Raw genomic sequence first — 19785 nt, forward strand, 5'->3', positions numbered from 1 at the left:
TTGCCCTCAGTAACACAAGAATCCTTGCTTTGCAGCATGTGTTCAGCGATGCCTGCAAAGTAGCTCTGGGACAAAAAAAGCATTACACAGACCTCTCAATAAAAAAATAAGAGAAGTAATAAAAAATAAGCAAACAAACAAACAAAATCAACCCACAAAAAAGAAAATCACAAAAAAAACCAACAAACAAACCCCCAAAAAACACAATAAAAGAGGGGGGGGGAAGAGAGAAAAAAGAAACCCTCCTCCAATGGTGGCTGACATTGTTCTGCACATCTTCCAGTTTCACAAAAACACACAGTATAACTAATTCAAAGCCCACTGTCACCACTGGTCCACTGAGTATGCAGAATGACTTCTACCTTAACCAGCTACTCCAAATCACTTCCTAAAACTCAGCCAATGGCCTGCATTTGACTTGCTACATTTATATTCTGATATACTCTACATCTCAAACTTTTAATTAAAAAGAAGGAAAAAAAAGCTCATCCAAATCAATTCAAATGTACCATTTCTCCCAATTACTGTGGAATGCATAGGTCATCATCATATTGCATCATTACATTGAGGAATAATCTAGCATGCAGTCCTATAAATTAGCTTAAATGGCTTGTGTGTTTTCATCCATAAAAGCATATTTCATGAAGATACACCAATGCTTTTCTGTGTACAAGGCTCTAAATTGAGCAGGCACATTACATCTATTTTAGCTGAACTGTAATGAGAAAAGGCTGGCAGGAACCCCCCCTCCTCCTATCCGTGGAGTTTGAACATTATACCGCAGAAGAAAAAGAAAGAGATCTTATTTGGAGGATGCACATTAGGTCCTGATGCTTTAGATTGGTTTTTGTTTGTTTGGTTTGGGGGTTTTTCTGAGGAATGTACCATATTGCTGGCATTTCTACTCAAAACAAGCCTGTGCTTTATAGAAAAGGGTTCAACATTTACAGTGACATATAGATGAGAATAGCACAGACAGTCTAAAATACAATTCACAACTCAATTGAGAAATCATCCATTTTAAAAGAAATTATAACTGGATGAAAAGAACAACCCAAGCCCCAGAGTTTTATCAAGGGATGCTATATCTTACACACTTTCATGTCCTGACAGTAGATCACTTTTACAAGCCATAAACAAGAAAGAATTAATAGAATAATAGAATGGCTTAAGTTGGAAGGGACCTTGGAGACCACCTACTCCAACTTCCATGACATTGGCAGGGGCAACTCTCAAGTAGTCTCACTTGCTCAAGGCCTTGTACACCCTGGCCTGAAACATCTCCAGGGAGGAAGTAACCACAACCTCCCTGGGAAGCCTATTCCGGAGTCCCATAACCCTTGTACCAAAGAACTTCTCCCTAAGATCCTTTGTCTTAAAACCATGCCCCCTTGTCCTATTGCTAGACATCCATATGAAAAGTCCCTCTCCAGCCTTACTGTAGGATCTCTTTGGGAACTGAAAGGCAGCTGTAAAGTCCCCCCAGAGTCTTTTCTAGGCTGAACAAACCCAGCTCCCTCAGCCTATTCCTGTAGCAGAGGTGTTCCAGCTCTTGGATCCTCTTTGGGGCCCTCCTCTGGACTTGCTTCAACAGTTCTGTGTCCTTCTTATGCTGGAGACACCAGAACTGGATGCAGTATTCAAAGTGGGGTCTGACAAGTGTAGAGTAAAGGGTAAGAATCATCTCTCTTGACCTGCTGGCCACACTCCTGAAGCCTACATTGCATGCAGAGTTCTTTACAAAAAATAAAATCAAAGAGAACTCCATCATTGGTGAGTGCACACATGATGACTTCCACCTCTTGAAAGCTCCCTGCTTCATACTTGTGCATAGACTTGAAGGGATATTTCTGTTTGGCTTGTTGCATCAGAGTACAGCTTTTACCTTACTGCAGGCAAGCACAAGAAATAAGCATTTATTTTAGATTTGATGGAAAGTGTAGTCATTTGGTATGACAACAGGCATCATGAAACCTATTTATTGATCAAAGAACATTTTATTCAAGCAGTTTTTTTAAAAAAATAGTTCAAATTTCAAGATAAATCACAAATTTGACCTATCCATCCAGATGGTGTTTCTCCTGAATTGATCATGTATTTCAATTTGCTGTACCCACTTTGGTTTATAGTTGTGACATATGCAATGCACCAAGGACACTTACTGAACTCAAAGTTAATTTGAGTCAAACAGTATTTTACATACACTCCACACCAAGCTCTTTATTAAAAAGGAGAAAGAAACAGTTTTCATTTCTCCTGCAATAAACTTGCCTATAAAAAGAGATGGCACTTCATGCAAAATGGGTTTACAGAATTCTCTAATACATATTTTTTTAAATCTCAATGGCATACTGTAACTCATTACTCTGCTGAAGGTATTTGTGCTGGGTTAGGAACTTTCCCTCTCCATTACTGGAATTTATCAGACCAGCTGAGATGCGTTAGAAGTAAGATGAAGCTATATTTACAGCAAAGCAAAATTTACAAGTATATATATATATACACAGTACATTTACAATTACATACAAATTATAAATAATTCAGAAATCCAAATTCCCTCCCAGACAAAGAAACTGCCAGAAGGGGCTCAGTGCCACCCTCTCTCTCCCAGACAAACAATCAGCAGAGCTTACTTGTTACCTGTTAGTGGAAGATACTAGAATGGAGCAAAGGACAAGTAAAAAGAAGAAGCATCCCAGAGCAAAGAGGGACAAATTGTTTACATTTTGGCTTTTTATCCCTTTTATCAAGGGATCATCATCATTATTCTTTCACAACCAGTGATCTAATTTCTCTCATTAAAATATTCCAATCAGCCTCAAACCAGCATAGTCTTGAACAAAGGGTGGAACAGTCCATTGGTACAGAGAGTAAACCAAAGTATGGATTTTAAGAGTTAAGCAGTGTTAATTTCCAACTCAGTGTACAGATTGCTGGAAGCTTGAGTACATCTCTAAGCTTTTCCCCCACACTCCTACCAAAAACACTTTTCCCCCATCTTTTTGAGGTGCAGGATGAGATAATTTGGGGCTGGGAAGAGTTTCCTGAAACTGCATGCAGGTGCAATAAAAAGGGCAGCACAGTGCAGGGATAGTATTTTCACCTAAGTCTATGGGTCACTTGGTTGAACTGCTCACTACGTGTTTCCAATAACCAATGTTAAGTTTCAAATCTCCAAATTCCCAGACATGTCACTACTTCTTACATGCAATGCTATTCCCATCATCTGATTCTTCTTGGTTTATTTCTCATCTCTGTTATTTCAAAACACTCAAACCAGAAACAAAACTCCATCACAAAATCAGTTCTAAAATTATATTCTGGGTTCTTGTTACTAAGTTTTGTTAGTTTTTAATCTTTTATGAACTTATACAAAGCTGATAAACATATTTCAGATTTAGTAGATTTTCTAAGCCTCTTTTTTGTGTGTGTCTTATCAGAACTACTGTGCCACTAAAGACATCAAACCAGGTTATGATACAGTTGATCTGAGACTGCAAATATTTGCCTGCAATACTTCTTATGAATAACAAGAATTAAAATAATTGTTGATACCTGTGGTTAAAGGCAGATGAGTGACACTAGTTAGGCAGGTGAGAGTGAACCAGGTTGATGCTAATGTTGCTCCAGATAAAAGCAGCAGCAGTATAAACTTCAGCATGCCCCTGATAAAATCTGCAAATCTAAAATAAAAGCACACATCAGAGCAGAACGAATGCTGATTTTCACATTATTTGACTGTGATGCTTGACAATTAATTCTGTGTATTCTCATTAAACATTTTGGAGACTATAAAAAACAATTTAAAAAAAATTTGGTTTTGTTTTCAGAAATAGAACAAAGGCATTTTTGTAAAATGGGGATATTTCCAGCTGTCAAGCTGAAGAGCAATGGATTTTTTAGCTGTCACAAAGCGACCACCAAACCAGAACAATTCTCAAGGCAATCAATTGAAAACACTTGGTATACAGGAAGAGGGATCTTTTTCCTGCATTTGTTGGACACAACATCATGCTACTACTTACACTGCTGTTTAGTCAGTTTGCCAATCCCCCTTGGCAGACACACTACTCAATCAGCATATGAGGAGGCTGCTACATTTCATTCAAGACATAGTTAAGATTCATTTCTGAGGGAAATGACAAAACTCCAAATACCACAATGCCTAGATCAAAGATGACAAGGAACAGATTGAATGGTGATGAAGCTCCGGGTGGCTTAGGCAAAGCAAGAAGCCTTTATGCAGGTGGTCACTCTGCTGGTGACTGGTTTGGGTTGAAATGTTCCAGAACCCAAGTGCTCGGTGCCACTCCTCTCCCACACATGCCCTATTGGCAGTCTTGAGGAGGACAGCCCCACAAGTCCTTGGGCAGTCTGGCTGTTATACAGAGTGTTGCGGAGAGGAGTTTTGGGGAATGACATGCGAGGCCGATTTCAATGAAAGTTTAAACCCTAACCCTATGTACAAATGAGGGTTTTGCAAAAGGGCTCTGCTACCTTCCATGACACAGAGAGAAATACCATCTTCATACCACCTGGTGGTACAATTACTTTCTTCAATCTTTTTTTCCTTTTTCTTTCAAGGAGACAGAATGCAACTGAGCAGTGCTCTCATGGCATAATTATCAGTGCAAGTGCTCTTTTCAAAAGGGATTTCATCACAGCTACTAAAAAGATATGTATTAGCAAAGGCAATGTCATTTATCCACTAGCAATTTTCTGTAATATCCTCCTTAGGATATGTGATTTTTGGCTGCACAGGTTAGGTATGTATGTCTAAAGAATGTCTTCTGTCTTCACAGCCTTCGAGTTTGACTCAACTAATGGCAGAGCAATCCACATAGGTTGATATATAATGAAATATGTCCTTTTGTCAGTTAACTGCCTTCTGTGCCCTGACAAAAATCACTGTACAAGCTCACATGATAAAACATATAATGTTACCAACATTTTGAGAAGTAGGAACACCTCAGCTCCACATACACTGTAAGAGATGTATGAGCAAATAAATCCCCCCCAACCCCCCACCACAATTCTTTTCTCTTACTTTGATTCTTCCTGTGCTTTAATTTCACATTGAATTTAGCAGTGAGTGGGTCAATACACAGTAGTGGAAGATCAATGCTGCATATAATCTTAATAGTTTACGACTGCAGTGTTCAAGTGGCTTATACATTAATCTACAATAATCAGAAGTTAGCTGCTACTGTGGTTTGTTTTTCTTCTCTGACAATCCAAATCGAGCAGTCAAGATCACCTCTGACAACCCAAATCGAGCAGTCAGGATCACCTCTTCTCAGTGCCTTTGCAGTTTATTTAATTATTCTTTGGGATCACTGGGGCCAAAATCAGAAATTCTAGAAGCTTCTCAGAAGCATCTCAAAGTACCAAGTTTGGGCTTTTTTGGCAGAGTCTGTACTTTGCCTCAAGCAAACACCACCGCCACTCCCTCTCCTTACAGGCAAGAACACTTCAGTACCTGTTCCATCTAGTGAAACACAAGTGTGAGAAATATTTGTTTTCAGGGAAGGACATTCACAGACAACAGGTCTGGAAGGGATCTCTAAGAGGTCCTCTATCTCTGTCCTCCCATCAGGAATATGTGAGGGTGGGAGGGTGATACGCAACTAAAGCCATTCATGACAGTTAAGTGGAACCATATCTATCTTTAGTGAGCAGCTGAGACTTTCTGACAAGCATCCTGGTTTGAATATGAATGGTAGCAGTGTACCTCAAGGAGCTCTTAAATATCACAGGACTCCAGAAGGGTCAAGCACAAACTCAGAGGTTTATATAATTATGGAAGTCAGTCAGAAAAAAACACAAGGGGAAAAAGTGACATAGCCTGAACTTTATAACTGAAGGACTTCTGTTTCTTGTCTGATTACAGAAGAATGAAGACGGCTGTAAATCTAGTCAGCTCTTCAGAACACTTGTTTTAATCAAAAAATGAGAAAAAATATTTTTATCCTCTAACCCAGGAGCTGCTATCAAAACTCTCTTTGTTCTGCTCAATTCCTTCTTCGTCATCTAGATATAAGATGTCTGCAGCTACTAAAGAGCTAAAAAAGTGGGCACACCAGAAGAAAAGGTATACACTAACCTAGAGACAGATCTGAGCCCACTGTTGGCAAAAGTCTCTTACAACCCAGCAAATCCAGCTCTATGCTGGATCCTACAGTCACAGTCACAAAACTGAGTTGCTGGTGACACTGTCTGTTGCTAAGGAAATTACCACCACATCATAAAGTTTCAGTATTTTGACTACATTGCAGGTTAAAAGCAGGTGGCAAAACTGAGTTGTGGAGGGCAAAGTCTCAAAACTATCTATGATCATTAGCAAATGTGGAGAGCAAGAAATAAACACATTTCAGAATCAATTTCCATGCAATGATATGGATGTCACTCTTTGACACCACCTTTCTTCAAACTCCTATCATCTGAAAGATGCAGGTAAGGGTACAGCACCTGCCAGTTGCCCAAAATAGCCGAGCCATTTAGATTGCAAAAACGCATCACACAAATTATCTACACATTATCTAAGTTCATGGCTACTGGGACAGCAGTGGATGGCAAGAAGAAGGATTTATGTCCTGTGCTGAGGAAAACTTGCACCTTTTAAAAAATGTGATAAACAGATTTCCAAACTGGGCACTACTTTAAACAGATGATTGAACACCTACTGTCACGTGCAGGAACAGATGTTCCAGGGCAAGGCTCAGTTGTTACAACTCTAAATGGCAGAATCTACATTGACAAAAGTAAAAGGAGCAAATTCCTAAACTGCCCCAATTTTGCTTTGATAAATTAGCAAGAAGTGAAAAAAAAAAAAAAAGAGAAAAAAAAAAAAGGAGAAAAGCCAAAAAGGAAAAAACCCAACCAAAATCCAACAGTTTCTTGAGAAAGTGGTTAAGGGACAGTGCTGCTTGCTTGGCAAATCACAGTTCTGACACTGAAATACATCAACTTGTCAGCCTTGACAAGAATCATTACTTAATTTTCCTAATTACAACTTTCAGTAGATTACAGTCAGACTCGTCATTGATTCAGCTCTACACAGATAAATGCTGAATAGGCCTAGGAGAGGGAGTCATCCATCAGGAGTGACAAATAACCTTCTCCCTCCCTCTCTGTGTGCAAACCCTCCCACTTGAACTGCGTATCGCCCAAGTTAGACATATTTGAAGACAGTCTGTTGGTATTTTTTAAATTTACTCTAAAGCTAAGAGCTGAGTACTACAAAATCCTGGCATTCAACTGATAATTTATCCGTTTTGAAGCAGTTAAGGAGACTGGCAGCACTTCCTGAAACTTAACCCAAGAAATATATTTAATAAATTAATCTATCAAAAAGTCTGAGATTTGCATGGTGGCATTGACTCAGCAGATTCTCTCCTAACAACACGAAGTGAGCTGGCTAAGGGTGCCCCTCTACTACTGAAATGCTACAAATATATGAGAGATTAACTCAGGATGTTATGGTGCTTGCTTCAGCATGTAACCCGCTTAGGGCATCTGTGTCACTTCCAGAATTGGTTTTAAACATCTACATCTCCTGGCAAGGAAACTTCATCTCTGAGCTTAGCTAATCAAAAGCAACTCTTTTTAGAGGAAATGAGAGTGTGAACTTTGTTTCAGTGAAGTTCTTTGGCCTGCATCTGGAGCAGATGGGAGGGAAGTGCTTATTCCATTTCCCTAGGTCAGGACTTGTTCCCTCTCCCTCATTCCAGTTGCTAGGCAGCTTGCAAAATGTCAGGATGAGAAACCTTACATTTCTTTATGCATTGATGATGCACGGCAAATGAAAGAAGAGAGCTACAATTTCTGTGCTAAAAAGATGCCTTTCTGGGTCCATAATCCCATGATAACTGTAACAATGACAGACCCCTGCTCTTGTGCTAAACTCATTGCAGAATTGGTGACTAAAGAGTGGAGATAGAGAAGCCAGAACAATGCCTAGATATCTCGATGCAAGGGCAATGTGCAAGTACCTCCTGAAAGAATTTTTCTCTCCTCCTCCATTGCTTTTTAAAAAGATCTCAATGAAGAAAATGCAGCAGTTTTTTGGAAGGGCAATCTGCTTCTTCCTCATCTGCTCTCCATGCCATCCACATTCACAAAGGCTAGAGAGAGTTGTGTTTGGATATATGAGAAGCCTAGGTACACCCATACTGTACCCCATAGAAGTACAGCAAAAATAGTCCATATGGGAATCCAGCAACCTGGCCAAAACAGGCCCAGAACAATTTCTCTGTGGATGAATACAGCATATTTGTGGGTAGGCTGCCTGTGCTACATTCCCAATATCCCTTTGAGAATCAATATGCCTAAAAGTGTTGATGGAAGGAGACAGACACTAATTTCTTCAATGCTTTCCAAATGTACAGCAACATATTCTCCCTCATACCAGGCAGCTTAATTCACAAGAACTGTGTTTAAAACTAACATACAGGAAGCCCTTGTCAGAGTGACTTGCCAAATTGAGGTATACACATGTGGAGTTCTCAACTCCAAGCAACCACTAACAATGTATATACAAATTATTGCTCTACAAGAAACAAATCATAATCCCAGAACACATTTTCAATTTCAGGGCTTTAGAAGATGAGAGAGAAAACAAGTTAGGTTATCAAAAGGATAAACTAAATGACAATCACAGTTGAAGAAACGAAGGAGAACCTATGATTATTCCTACCTTGCCATTGCTATGCCAACAACACAACCTCCAACTATAGACCAAAATCCAATCCACCCTGCATCTACCTGACAGGAAAAACAAAAACAGAGAGAAATGTGTTAAAGTCGAGAAAATAAGATGATAAGATGTTACTATGAAAACAAATGGTGCGCAGCAGCTGCAAACTGCTAGCAACAGCCTCTAACAACAATTTGAAGTACAAGACTTTTTCTAGGATATTCAAAAGGAATACTAAAAGAAAATATGACTAAATAACCAATGCCCTAAATAGGACCTCTCTTTATAGAACCTAAGTAATGTCCTCTGGATTTCTGTAATATATTATCAAAAGCTTTGAAATCCTCTTCTCCTTCCTTGTTCTTTTCTATCTGGTAAACATTATTTTCTTCTTTTATTAATGGTGCAGCAATCTACAATACTCTTGATTGTTCACCTGCCTCTTCCTTCTCAAAAGTTGGACAGGTCTGCAAATACACACTGCCGGTGGAAAGTCAGCAGGGAGAATGGTGACAGTTTGGGATACCAAACCTGCTGTGTATTTTGCTTAAAATTTCAGGATAAAGGTGGTCCATATGCATTAACAGTGGCTTACACATTAAAGCTTGATACAGTTCTGTGCTAGTGCAAAACGAAAACATGCCACTTACAAAACAATTGCTGGTTATCAGTCAGAAGATACTTACTTGGCTTACATGAACTGGCGTTAATATCAAATCCAGAACACCAGACCAGCCAGAGAAAACACCCAGTGGTATAGCATAGGCTAAAGCAATCATCAAGAACCGGAAATTGCTGTGAAAACAAAACATACTCAATTAGCTGCAGCTTATGATAGGAATTGCTCAAGATTACCTGCTAAAGTAAATTACATCCTAGAATCTGTATTCTGCCCATCAAGAAAAAAAACAAAAAACAGAGGTCTGAAGGAGAAATGAGCCAGGAAAACCAAGAAACATATCCAGCCATGTCACTGAAATTCCAGTGGCTGAGAGTTACTGCCTTACCACGTAGTTCAAAGGCTTTTATAACATGCTAAGCTCATGTGTTTCTCATTTCCACAAGCAATTCTTCCATGCATTTTTTTGGGCAACATACTTAGCCTAAGTGTATTTTAGGAACAATAAATACTAATGAAGAAAAAAAAAAGCTTATTACAAGAATAAAATCAGAGATTCATACTTTTTGAACTGTACCTTTTAATTATTTTTATTTTAAACAGTTTTATTTCTCTATTTTGGTGAAACACAGAAATAGCTCTGGGAATGAGGTTCAGTTGCAGGAGGGGAAAATGTTGAGTTTGAACTGTCAAAAAACAGAGATAAGTACAGTATCATGCTTTAAATAGTTAATGTGTTTGCTTTTTCCTCCCAATTAAAATTATTCAACCTTTAGTACTCGGTGACAATGAAGCAGTTAAAGCTGTGTCATCATCATCATCGTTGTCATCATCATCAAGCATAGCTAAACAGGAGTTGGCAGACAAATAACACCACTAATTTCTCCCACCCACCTACCATACATGAAAGCAAGGGCAAAATCTTTGCTAAGAGACATTGAACTTTTCCTGAAGAATGTTTCAATTTAAAAACAAAACCAGAAAATATACTTTGGACTCTGCAGCAGTGATATTTTGATGTGAAGAGATTTTACCACAATTCCAAGGCTATCCCCTGGGATATCTGTGTAGCCACAAAATCTGGCTTCACTCTACTCCCAAACAGTTTACACAATATCAATCCTGATCAGTACCAGTTCCTTGGCATGCAGCAGCAATTTGATACCAGAGTTATGAATGCCAGAAGAGGTTCAAATACTCTCCAAAACCTTCAGAGGTTTGCAGCTTATGCTGTTTTACAGCCCTAGAAAATCCACGCATAGTACACCAGACAGTATTCAGAGGTTTTTTTCTGCACTGTTCTTTTTCACACATCCTCTTCTTGAATAACACATTTCTATCACATGAACATATCCTCTTTCAATATCATTTATGTCAGAATTATTTTTCAAGGCAAAGAAAAACAACTCACACATTTTCAGCTTTTCTACACACTGCTTATATCTCTCTGAATGCTAAAGCTTTTGCTGTCTTTCTAACATAGATGATGGCCCTGTGATAAAGCAAAGAGAAGCTGGTTCATTTTAAGTTTCTCTCTTATCATTCATTATGTGAAACATTAGGCTGCAGGAATCTTACTTTATTGTGTGAGTTGTATTAAAATGAGCATCAGCTTTAGAAGCAAAAAGTTTTTCCTTTTCCAAGACAATGGTGTATAAGCAGCTCATGGGCTTGAGCGGCAACTCTTGCCCCAATACTGCAACATTATAGGAGCGTGAAAACAGATGATCCCGGAAGGCTGCTTAATACTATTCAAGTAAAAGTTAATTCAACACCTGCAGAACAAATGAAAGAGGGAATGTCCATTATATAGCTGTGTTGTAGACTGCAAAGAGGGAAACAACCTGAAAGCACTCTTCCAAAATAATGCTTGCCCGATATTCAAAATCTTTGGCCATCTGAACCTCATCTCTATTAATGAGATACTTTTGAGGGGGGTGAGCATTTTATAACCTACTTGACTGAGATCTCCTGTGGCATACTTGTCTTCTTTACCTTGAGCAACAAGAGAAACTGGCATGTGAAATAGCTGCCTGTGCCACATCCAACTCCTAGTACCAATACCACATCATGACATCTACTGACAGGGCTGCCAGCCTGCCTGGCCTCCAGAATAAAGAAGGTGACCAGAAGAAAAGGTGAATGGCAGGGACAACACGGCACCAATCACCAGATACCATTCCATGCCCTTGTCCAGCAATAGGTAGCAGCGGCTACACTGAGTGTTAAAGCTACTTGAAACATGTATCTTAAGAGACAGCCCTGTTTTTCAGTGCTCCAGACACTCGTATTTGTTTGGGTTATTTTTTGATTTTGCACTAGCTCCACTGAAAATAGAAAAATGTCCTGTCTGTCACACCACCAGTTGGTGAACCCACATTGTTTTCCATCATATCAGCCCTTGTGACAGGATATCACATTAGCCTCTCCTCTTAAACCATTCTGCTGGAATACAAATCAGTTTTTTCTTGTCTTTTTTTTTCCCAGAAACATACTTAACACCACTAGAATCTGTAAGACATGCTCGTTTGGAGGAGAGCCCCATTACTGTCAGTCACTATTTTCAGAAGAACTTTGACAGCACTTATTAACATGAGGCACACTCCTAAGCATTTTTCATCACTGGATGGTGATGTCACATGAAAGTTTCATTAAAGAAATAAAAAGTCAAGCTAAAAAAACCACCCTGTTATGGAATTTCAAAATTGCTTACACAGTCCCCTGAAAATATAAAGGCATGTAATCAGCTAAAAGCATCTAATTACTTCAAAGTAAAAACCACAACATGTTTTTTTAGTGTAGACTTAGCAACAACTAGAATTTTTTTCCCATGGAAATTTGTGGCGTATTCTGAAATGAGAGCGCTTTAAAAGACTGAGAAAGGGCACTATACTTTGTTCTGTTGGAAATCCAAACTACACTTGTCACAGTGTGTGATAGACTGTTAAAAGATTTGGGCTTAGCTCTCAAACCATGACTAATCTATCACCTGACAGTGCAGGCTGAGTTGGTATCAGGGGATAAATAGAATCATAGAATCAACCAGGTTGGAAGAGACCTCCAAGATCATCCAGTCCAACCTAGCACCCAGCCCTATCCAATCAACTAGACCATGGCACTAAGTGCCTTATCCAGTCTTTTCCTGAACACCTCCAGGGACGGCAACTCCACCACCTCTCTGGGCAGCCCACTCCAATAGAGGTCAGCTAATCAATATAATCTGTCAAAAACAAGGAGTCCTCCAAATGAAAAGGAAAAGCCAAGTTCCTAAGCAAGTCCAAAAAGCACAGCCTACAGGGGATGGCTGACCCTAGAAAGGTATGTATAATACAAATCTGCAAGAAGCAGCACATGAAGGTGACTGCTCAAGAATCTGAGGGCATGAAAAAGTGTGGGAGTTGCAAAAAGATGATAGAGCCCTTTGGCATCTAAAGAAAAAGGTCAATGACTTCAATGCTAAAGTTATGCTACGCAGCTTTATTTCCAAGTAATAAAACTGCAGCCTTGGGGAGACAAGAGGGAAATGCTGAACATCTCAATTCTCAAGAGTGTTTTTTTGGTGCATAGCTGCATCAGCTCACCATCTCACACACATCCTAAATGCTTTACACACAGTTTTTATAGCAGAGGTAAGTCTGCAACAGGGGGAAATCATAGGATGGTTTAGTTTGGAAAGAACCCCAAAGATCATCTAGCTCCAACCCCCACCATAGGCAGGGTCACCTCCCACTAGAACAGGTCACTCAAGGCCTCATCCAACTTAGCCTTGAACACCTCCCAGGAGGGAGCATCAACAACCTCCCCAGGCAACCTGTTCCAGTGTCTCACCACCCTCACTGCAAAGAACTTCTTCCCAACATCTAGTTTAAATCTCCCCTCTGCCAGTTTAAAACGTATTACCCCACATCCTATCATTAAAAGACCTTGTAAATAGTCCCTCCCTAGCCCTCCTGTAGGCCCCCTTAAGATACTAGAAGGTCACTACAAGGTCTTCTCAAAGCCTTCTCTTCTCCAGGCTGAAAAGCTCCAAATCTCACAGCCTGTCCTCATAGGAGAGGTGCTCCAGTCCTCTGATGATCTTTATGGCCCTCCTCTGGACTCGCTCTAACAGTTCCATGTCCTCCTTATGCTGTGGGCTCCAGAACTGTAGACAGTATTCCAGGTACTCATGAATTGATCACCTTAAGGTTACACTCTGACTCTTTGTGCTAAGAATAAGGAAGCCTAGATTAGGCAAGCAATAGACCTTAGAAGCCTAACAGACCAGATGATAGATTTCTTTTGAAGCATGGCAGATACCATTTTCTTGTCTAAAACTCCCTTGCTTGATAGATTGTTGCTGAAAGACTTCCCAAGATAAGTGGGTTTAACGATAAACCGTTGATTGTTTCATGTACAGAGGAATGAAGAAGTGCCTTTGATAAGGGGCAGCATGGAAGAACACATAAAGTCCAGAGGGAAGGGAGATATAATGATCTACTCTGACTGCATTTTAAAAAACTTCTTGGTTTTTAGAAATGCTAAAAGCTATGCTCCTTATTTAAGCATCCAGTTTGTTGAGTTTCACTGACTGTGAACAATAAGCCAGTTTTGCTGTTTACCTCTTGATTGTACCAGTATCACAAGTCTACAGTTTGGAACACTTTAAACAGGGAACCTAATGGTTATAAAGCTCCCAAACAGAGTATTGCCAACAGAAGTTTTATATTTCACCTGCAGAGTCAGTTGCTGTTTGGATTTCTGTGCAACTGCAACACAATTACAACACAGCCCTCAGGCAGGGTCTCACTGCACACCAGCTTGTGTGCGTAGTAACTACATCATTGTGTGTGCTCAGTGGCCTTCTGGGAATTACTAATTTTTAATATCCTGAGCAGGTCAATTTGCAGACTAACCAGCCAGCTACAGTCACACCTTCCCCTGACTGCCAGTCTGCTTCAGGATGAACATACAGGATTAAGTATCTTGTCAACTTTATTTACTCCTCCAAACTGAAAACAAGAGCCTCCAACGGTAAAGAAAAATGACAAGAGAGTTGTTTTTCCTAGCTCTAAATACACTTTTAGAAAGTACAGCCCACAACAGATCTGTAACAGCTAAATGCCTAAAGCTCCACAATTACCAAGTTAAAAGCAGGCCTTTGTCCAGTTCTTATCACTACATCACCAAAGAAACAATTACAGCAAGAGTTTGAAGCTCCCCAGTAAAGTCAGCCATATCCTGCACCAAGACACTGGTTCTTTGCTCTGGGAAGTTCATCTGTGCAATACAACATACAGAGTACTGGCTTTCACAATTATTCAGGATTAATAATACAGTGGCTTTAGTTGCTTCTCTGTGATCAGATTCCCATTACACAAGACACTGTATAAACACAGGAATGGTTGTGGCAGAGGACTGTATCTTGCCAAAAAGGTCCAAGTGGAAGAAGCTGCAAAGCTGCAGATGTCACTTCATAACCTTTTTTTTTTTTTAATCCAGAAATTTAAAAGAAACTAGCTTACCTTTGAACCACCCAGAAACATATTTTAACACACAACTAGTAAGATGTAATATAATTGTTTCAGATAGTTCATTCATTGCTCCCAAAAGTTGAGCGCAATTGAACACTCTTTTGAACAGCAAGCGAACTTCAAATTCATTCCAATGTAATGAAAACAGAAGAAAGTAGTTTATTAGCCAGTTATGCCCAGTATTGTTGTTATCTCACACCTAGCACTAAGCACAGTATTAACACTCTTGCATAACCTGACATAAAAGAAGCATTGTGTAAGAAAAGTCATGCTAACAGGACACCTAAAGTGTTGGTGCTGAAGGACTCTGGTAGGAAGGCTTGAGATATACCCAATGCTTTAAAATTTAATGTCTGCTTTTTAACAGTTAGCATCCTTTTATGCCTCAGCATTAATATTTAATTTTATTTTGTTTTAAAGTACTACAAATGAACTTGCATGCTCAACAAGAGGATTATAGCACACTTGTTTTTATTTATTTAGGTACTGATCTGGTTTAAAGTGGAAACCCAGTGAGGACGTACCTTAAGAGCCTGCAAAAACTTCTCCTGTAGCTGAGTCGTTGACTTGCTGCAGCCACACTTGGAGGGAATGGAGGACGTGAGGGGAAATAGGCCAATGCTGCAGAAAATATCAGGGAAACCATTCCAAATTCTAAAAAAGATGGAAAAGAAACACAAAGCAGAATAGATGTTATCATGACAAGACATCTTTTGGAACAGCATTGTTCTCAGCCAGCCTCTGATACAGAAATCCTGCTAGAAGTGCTTTACTATTCTTGACAACAGAAGTCCACAACTTCAAGGAAAACTTCTCCTTCCCAAACAAGATTTCAAACTGAGATGGAGAATCAATGAGATGAAGAAATACTGACAGTCCATCCCAGTGAGAGGAGACACAGAGAACAAGGCTCACACATGGGGAAACTCAGTGGTGCAAAAGGAAAGCTTTTAGGTGAAGATTTAACCACGTTACCTCACAATAGAAGTAATGCAGTGCAGGTAGCAGAGCACCAGACACTAAACAGATGGGACTGTGGAAGCCCCAGTCCACGGAATGACAATTACTTGGAGACAAGATGATGAAGGCAAACAAAAGAGCAAGCATGGCAGCATCTCAGACACAAGCAGTATCACTTGGTGACAGAATATAAAGAGAAAACTGTAGGTGCACCTCTCATGGCTGAGAAATAGAAAGAGCACCAGTAATAGGGAGAAAACTGAAACAATACAGATGTTTGCCAATGCTCCTCTTGTTCAGCAGTAGGAATTCCAGATCTTTGAAAAATTTCATAGCAGAAATGTGGACCTGAACTTGCAAAGTGATGAGCACTTCACAGAAAACACTCAGAAGCCTTGTGATCAGACATTCTGAAGAAAAACAACTCTACTCACAGGCAGTCTAATTAATTTGTTTTACAGGCCTTTTACAATGTATATCATGCTCTCCATAGTCCTTAATCCCAACATTTCTCCTATCCTCTTTGAAAACAAGATTCTTCGCTGCTGGAGAGAAAAATGTATAGCTGAAGTGTGTTATCTTAAAAGAACCTGTGATCTTATAACAAAGAAGTGTTCCCTGACACCACAAATAAATTCCGAGTTGGATACTCAATTCCATTCGTTTTCTCTTTTTCTTCTCCTTTTTTAATAAATCAATATGAACATGGCACTCTTCCAGCTCTTCTGCTAAACCAGAAAAAAATAAATTCAGGAAACTGAAAAGTAAATAACGCTCAGAGTCTAAATGTATCAGCTGGAGATGGGGAAGGGAAATTGATACTTCTGTTTGGCATATGGAAGAAAGTCTCCACTAAATTTCGTTTGAAGACAATGGGAATGTGACAATGCCAGTCCTTCCTATCATACACTACAGAATTAATCTTGAATTATGTGGTGTCTCCTTTCTTCCTGTGGTCTAACTGCATGTTTTGAAGGTCAAGAGAATTTTAACTTGACCTTTTCATCGTATTTCATCTGTTCTCCAGCAAATAGATTAATTCCTATCTTTATGTATATTATCTTTGCAACCATGAGCAGTAAATAAAGAGCCAGCAATAACAGCTCATCCCAGGACCTAAGAAAGAGATGAAATGCTTTGTGACTACAGAATGATACTAGACATGGAGGCAAGGCTTGCAAAAAAATGTTTATCCCGTTATAGGTCTGGATCTACATATAGGTTTATTAGGTAGATGTACAGGTATATGCACATTTTAATCACATTAAAGGAAGATTTCAGACTGAACACAGGTATAGCCAACAAGAACGTGATCAGAAAAATCCATAAACTTTGTCCAAAGTGCTTAATACTTCATTATACTGCAATGCTGCAAGGGCAATGGCTAAGTCTTTTTCTGAAGAATGTAAAGCACATAGATAATTTTTTTAAGTCACAGTAATATTTTAGATCAGGTGCCCATCTGAGGCCTCTTCTGTGGCTTGCCTCAAGATTCTTGCCAGTCAAACTGCTGAAGCAGGAGCAGCATAGGAACACTTTTTTTCCCCTTTTAAATTATTAAATTCATCATAGAGTCCTTGGAGTGCCTTCTTGCAACTCTTTAATGTTTCCCAGTGTTACACTTTCCTGGCTAACAAATTTGCCTTGAAAGCCCTGCCCTCATGGACAAAAGAGCAAAACTGGAAACTAAAGCAGCTCCCTCTGTTGAAGAATAGGAGAGTTCAGTGCTATCTTGGCTTTCTGTATCACATCTGCATCTCTATCAAAAGTCCAGTTACTGTTAAACACATTCAATTTCTTACATGTTGCACTGCTTCATTTGGAAGCTCACACCTCTATATCCATCAACATTTACTCTACCAGACTAGCTAAAGTAAAAGCAAATTCTCAGGACAAGTTTTACATTGTAAGTAGGGAGTAAGAGTGAGCAAGAGAAAAGGTAAGAAATAGGTGTCAATCCTAAGACAAGGGAGCTGCAGTCACAAAAGAAGATCATGTCCACAGGAGCACATGCATCAGCAGCACAATGGACATGATAAAGCAGTCAGAGCTATTCAAGTCAGCATAAATCAGTGTGCAGAAACAGAGCTGTGTGTATCTCCTGTTGAAGAGTGAACATCCATGAGTTTGCTGATGACACCAAGCTGGGTGGAGTGTCTGACACACTGGAGAGTTGTGCTGCCATTCAGAGAGACTTAGCCAGGCTGGAGAGTTGGGCAGGGAGAAATTTAATGAAGTTCAACAGGGGCAAGTGTAGAATCATGCACCTGGGAAAGAACAATCCCACGTATCAGTACAGGTTGGGGATTGATCTGCTGCAGAGCAGTGAAGGGGAGAAGGACTTGGTAGTACTGGTGGATGGAAGGATGGCCATGAGCCAGCAGTGTGCTTTTGTGTCAAAGAAGGCCAATGCCATTCTGGGGTGTATTCGAAAGAGTGTGGTAAGTCGAGGGAGGCTCCCCTTCCCCTCTTCTCTGCCCTGGTGAGGCCTTGTCTGGAGTATTGTGTCCAGTTCTGGGCCCCCAAGTTCAAGAAGGACAGGGAGCTGCTTGCGAGAGTCCAGCACAGAGCCACAAAAATGATTAAAGAAGTTGAGCATCTTCCTTATGAGGAGAGATTAAGGAAGCTGGGGCTTTTTAGCTTGGAGAGGAGGAGACTAAGAGGTGACCTCACTCATGTTTATAAATATGTAAGGGGTGAGTGCCAGGAGGATCACTTCTCGGTGATGTCCAGTGACAGGACAAGGGGCAATGGGTGGAAGCTGAGGCATAGAAGGTTCCACGTGAACCTGAAAAAGAATTTTTTCACTGTGAGGGTGGCAGATCACTGGAACCAGCTGCCCAGGGAGGTTGTGGAGTCTCCCTCTCTGGGGAGAATCAAGAACTGTCTGGATGCATTCCAGCATGATCTGCTCTAGGTCAATCTGCTCTGGCAGGGGGGTTGGACCAGATGATCTTTCAAGGACCCTTCTAGACCCTAAGATTCTATGATTCCAAGAGTGAATCTGGAATGCTTCACACAGGCTGGGAACCGCACCACAATGACCAGTGTCAAAGCAGAGAAATGCTTGTATCTTAGCCTAGAAAGTAGACACCCTGCTGTCTGTGTAAGCTCTAAACATAAGTAAGAGTTTTACAGAGATACAAGCATCCTTGATACAAGGTCTTTTTCATTCAGATAGTTTACTTATAGCACAAAACCCTACCCAAACCCAGAAACTGTCCTCCTCTACTGTTCCAAAATGTGATGGGGAAACGAATGCACTGTAGACATATGTGCCTATTTTTTTTCTCCCCTCAACAAATAATGATTTAACATTGATATTTAGGAAAGCATCTGGCTAAAAGATCAGGCTGCAGTCCAGATTAATTCAGTCTTCCTTGTGCAATTCAGGTAATACAATTCAATCCTGGTTTGCTACATCTGTACCATTCCAGCTGTAAACCAGAATGTGCAGTGACACAGATGACACAGAAAGAGGCTGTGGTAATTCAGCTGAACTCTTAGTCTGTGTTTGAGATAAAGAAACAGCAATTTATTAAAACACAGAAGAGACTGGAGTTAACAGAGCAATTTCAGAATGAGTTCATAAGAAACTGCTTTGTAATCATGTTTGAGGTTAAGTCCTTGGAAAATTAGCACACTTGGCATGCTACTGATTCAAGTTAACAATTCACATCATTACCATTTCTTGAAAGTCATCACCTAGCTTTTAGAAGATGTTTGTCTAACACTACCTCACACAAAAGCAACAAGCTCCATCACAAACACAACTGTTAGGCACACAGAGTGCTTACGCTGAGAAGCTGGCTTTCACACAGTAGTGTGTGAAGTCATATCAAGCTTGACCACAACTGCCAAAGCAGCAGGGAAGTGGGACATTTGGGTCTGGCTCCTCATTCTGCTACACTCTGTACCATCCACTTTCTTAGTAATCTGTCAGTTTGAGCTTCATTTTCCAACCAGCAGACCGAGGTGACAAACAATGCCTTACCATG

General features: G+C 40.0%; 1 protein-coding gene across 1 annotated transcript in view; it reads right to left on the minus strand.

Moving 5' to 3' along the window:
• The window catches only part of SLC49A4 (solute carrier family 49 member 4), a 73370-nt gene that overhangs the window by 16234 nt on the left and 37351 nt on the right, over positions 1 to 19785 (minus strand). The window contains exons 4-7 of the mRNA XM_064157229.1: positions 15352 to 15481; positions 9382 to 9490; positions 8696 to 8763; positions 3556 to 3683 (exon numbers count right to left, since the gene is read on the minus strand). Coding sequence (XP_064013299.1) covers positions 3556 to 3683; positions 8696 to 8763; positions 9382 to 9490; positions 15352 to 15481 — 435 coding nt within the window. The remainder of the gene's footprint in view (positions 1 to 3555; positions 3684 to 8695; positions 8764 to 9381; positions 9491 to 15351; positions 15482 to 19785) is intronic.

This window comes from Pogoniulus pusillus, chromosome 2, assembly GCF_015220805.1.
Source record: "Pogoniulus pusillus isolate bPogPus1 chromosome 2, bPogPus1.pri, whole genome shotgun sequence".
NCBI classification, from domain to species: Eukaryota; Metazoa; Chordata; class Aves; order Piciformes; family Lybiidae; genus Pogoniulus; species Pogoniulus pusillus.